At 44.7% G+C, this 2,812-nt stretch overlaps 2 protein-coding genes across 2 annotated transcripts in view; one reads left to right on the top strand and one right to left on the bottom strand.

Moving 5' to 3' along the window:
• The window catches only part of Pmar_PMAR020840 (hypothetical protein), a gene marked incomplete at both ends in the record, with an annotated part of 489 nt that extends 198 nt beyond the window's left edge, over window positions 1-291 (top strand). Inside the window, one exon of the mRNA XM_002785340.1 lies at window positions 23-291. Coding sequence (XP_002785386.1) covers window positions 23-291 — 269 coding nt within the window. The remainder of the gene's footprint in view (window positions 1-22) is intronic.
• Window positions 292-1,354: 1,063 nt separating this feature from the next.
• On the bottom strand, window positions 1,355-2,512 carry Pmar_PMAR020839 (hypothetical protein; the record flags this gene model as incomplete). Its single annotated transcript, XM_002785339.1, has 1 exon — window positions 1,355-2,512. The coding sequence occupies one exon, from the start codon at window positions 2,510-2,512 to the stop codon at window positions 1,355-1,357; it is 1,158 nt and encodes a 385-aa protein (XP_002785385.1).
• Between the last annotated feature and the right edge of the window lie 300 nt (window positions 2,513-2,812).

Below are 2,812 nucleotides of genomic sequence, written 5' to 3'. Positions count from 1 at the left end.
AAGCTTGTTGCTGCTCTGGAAGCTACTGATCAGGACTTGAATAGAATTCTCTTCCACTTCATTCACGGTCCTTCTAAGCCCGTCAACGACAAGCCGTTGCCGACTCCCGAGGAGAGACAAGCTATGGATGATGCTGCTGCTATGAGAGGTGTGAAAGAGGAAGTGAAGGAGTATGAGCAGAAGCAGAAGAAGGCTGGTAAGAAGTTGCAGGCAGCAGAACCTCGATGGGGTTGGGCTGGTCCTAAACACCCTCGTGATCCCAAGGCTGATAAGATTGATCTACTGGGTTGATTTAATCAGCAGTTTGAAGATATAAATATTATTATAGTTGCACAATATTGAGTTGCTGCTCATTTGAGCGCTAATTTCAGTTGAAGCCAATATTTCAAGACTCCATTTGAGAAGCCTAGGCGTTTCATTCAAAGTTTGTGGGTTTGTGTTTTAAAATGGACTGTTTTACGGAGTAGAAGTGTTCGGGCCTTGTGTGCCAAGTTGAAGACATTCTGAGAGTAATTACGATAAGCTTTGTTACCTGTGAGATCTCCTCCATTGAATGTGGATGTAAAACAATATTTGAATATCAATCCTTTTCCTATATGCATCGATGAGGATTTGTAAAGAATTGATTCATTTCATACAAGGACAAATTTCAGCTTTGTTTCGCTGTCCAATCTACGAAATTAGGTTTTGTAAAAGGACAAGTTTAACAACTTCAAAACACAATGCTGGGAGTAAAGCCCGCAGTTGTGAATGTTTACAGTTGGTACCAGATTCCATTGGCGCCTCACCTGGGCACGGTGCAATAAACGCGCATCCAGGCATGAGAATAATATGCTTGTTGACAGAGGATCATCCAAGATATGTGGTGTCACAGGTTTTTCGCACCAGTGTTCATCTACTACTCCAAGACCACCGATATGGTCAACAATGTTTCAGAGGTTCTCGCCTAGTCGTAGTGCGTTACAGCTGTACATGAGTGAAGCCAAGTCACTAGTGTACACTACTCAGGACTCGACAGTAAATCATTCAGCAAACAAGTTTTGGAGGGAAGACATGCCCTAACGTGAGAAAATGAAGTAGTGGAGTCTCTTACCTAAAACCCAACCATGAAATCCCTCAGATAAGACGCCTTATTGAACATATCTTTGAATCACTACTGAGCTTAGCTCAATGAGCCTCCTACTGGCAACTCAACACATAACTAGTTGAAGGAGAAACCATTTTCTCAACACATGAAAGTAAAAATAACGAGATGAGTGTATTTGATGTGATGAAAAACAACTCGAGGGAATAACTCACGCAGTCGTGAATTGAGCTGTTAGCTGCTGCTACTCGGGAAAATACTCAATGAGTTCTATTGTTGCTGAACCGCCACCTGCTGCCGCTTACCAGTCGTTGTGCGGTCCACGAAGTCGCTAAGGACCTTATCGACATCTTGCCCTGCATCCATCAAAACATTGACTAGATTCTCAGCGGCAACTCTGTCCTGAACCACACCGGAGTCGTCCAACATATCGATGAGCTTCTTGGCAGTGTCGTCCAAGCTGTCAGTAGCAAGTGGCTCTCTACCTTCAATTAGGTCGTCGATGTGATCAGCAACTCTCTGAAGATCATCAGGGGAGTTGAGGAGTTCTCCAACGAGATCCTCGGCCGCCTTCTTGTTATCCACAAAACCCATTTTAGTGAGCAAGTCTACCATCATATCAGAGGCCTCCTCAGGCGAAGACACCTGTTTCTCAACATGGAACTGTCTAGGAGCTTCACCATTCACTTGCTGATAACCATTAACTTCGACCTTGCTGCTGCTAGGAGTGGTCCTAGGGGCAACCTTAGGCGTGTGCTGCACTATTTTCGACGACTTCTTTCCAGAAGGAGCAACCTCCTTAGCTTTGGTCTTGCCGATAGAGGCGGTCTCTCTATCAACGGCCTTAGGTGCTTGCTGCGCCACCTTCGACGACTTCTTCCCAGAAACACCAATCTTCTTAGCAGGAGTAGTAGACGAAACTGGCTTGCGCGAGTTCTCAGCATCATCAGCCTGTAGCTGATCCAAGATAGCATCCAAGTCAGAATCAGCTGCTACCAAACCCTCAACAAACTGCTCAGCAACATCGAGACTGTCCATGTAGTCCATATCGTCCAACACTTGAGCTAGAGTATTAGCAACATCAACTTCTCGAGCAATCTCACCATCATCGTCTGACTGACTTTTTGATGATAGCGGAACCTCTTCCCCTTCAGCCTGGATGAACAAATCCAACACAGGGATATTCTTAGCCGACATATTGAGCTCTTGTACCGTTGCAATAGCATCACCCAAAGACAGATCATTCAGGAGGCACATCTCTCCGAACTCATCTACATAATAGACACGGTAGTCTTTGCCCTTCAACTGAGTCCAAGACTGCTCAATATAGTCTTTGATCTGGTACATATCGGTCAGTTTCTCGGAGTCAACCCTAACTCGCATGGTCTGGGTTCTGGTACGGAGTTTGAGAACTAGATTGTTAGACATATTTCAAAAGTGTTAATGAAAGAAAATTCAACTGAGACTTGAAGATAACCACCGAGTAATTATTGACATTAGCAAGTCGACAAATTCAAATAAACTCCACCAGACACATTCAATGCTGTCTTAGCTGAGATGGCTGAGGTTGACTTCACAAAGTAGGTAGACAGCGCAAGATCCTCTCAATGGGGGCAGCTTGCATTTAATAGGCCTCCCCACTCGTCTGCTGCCTAGGCTCCTCAATCCGTCTCATTCCTATATCCTATTCTTCATTCTATTGATGGGAAATGCCCTGTCGATATGATA

Source organism: Perkinsus marinus, assembly GCF_000006405.1.
Source record: "Perkinsus marinus ATCC 50983 genomic scaffold scf_1104296933050, whole genome shotgun sequence".
NCBI lineage: Eukaryota > Perkinsozoa > Perkinsida > Perkinsidae > Perkinsus > Perkinsus marinus.
Note: the sequence above shows the minus strand (reverse complement) of the source record. Positions and strands in the feature narration are given on the sequence as shown.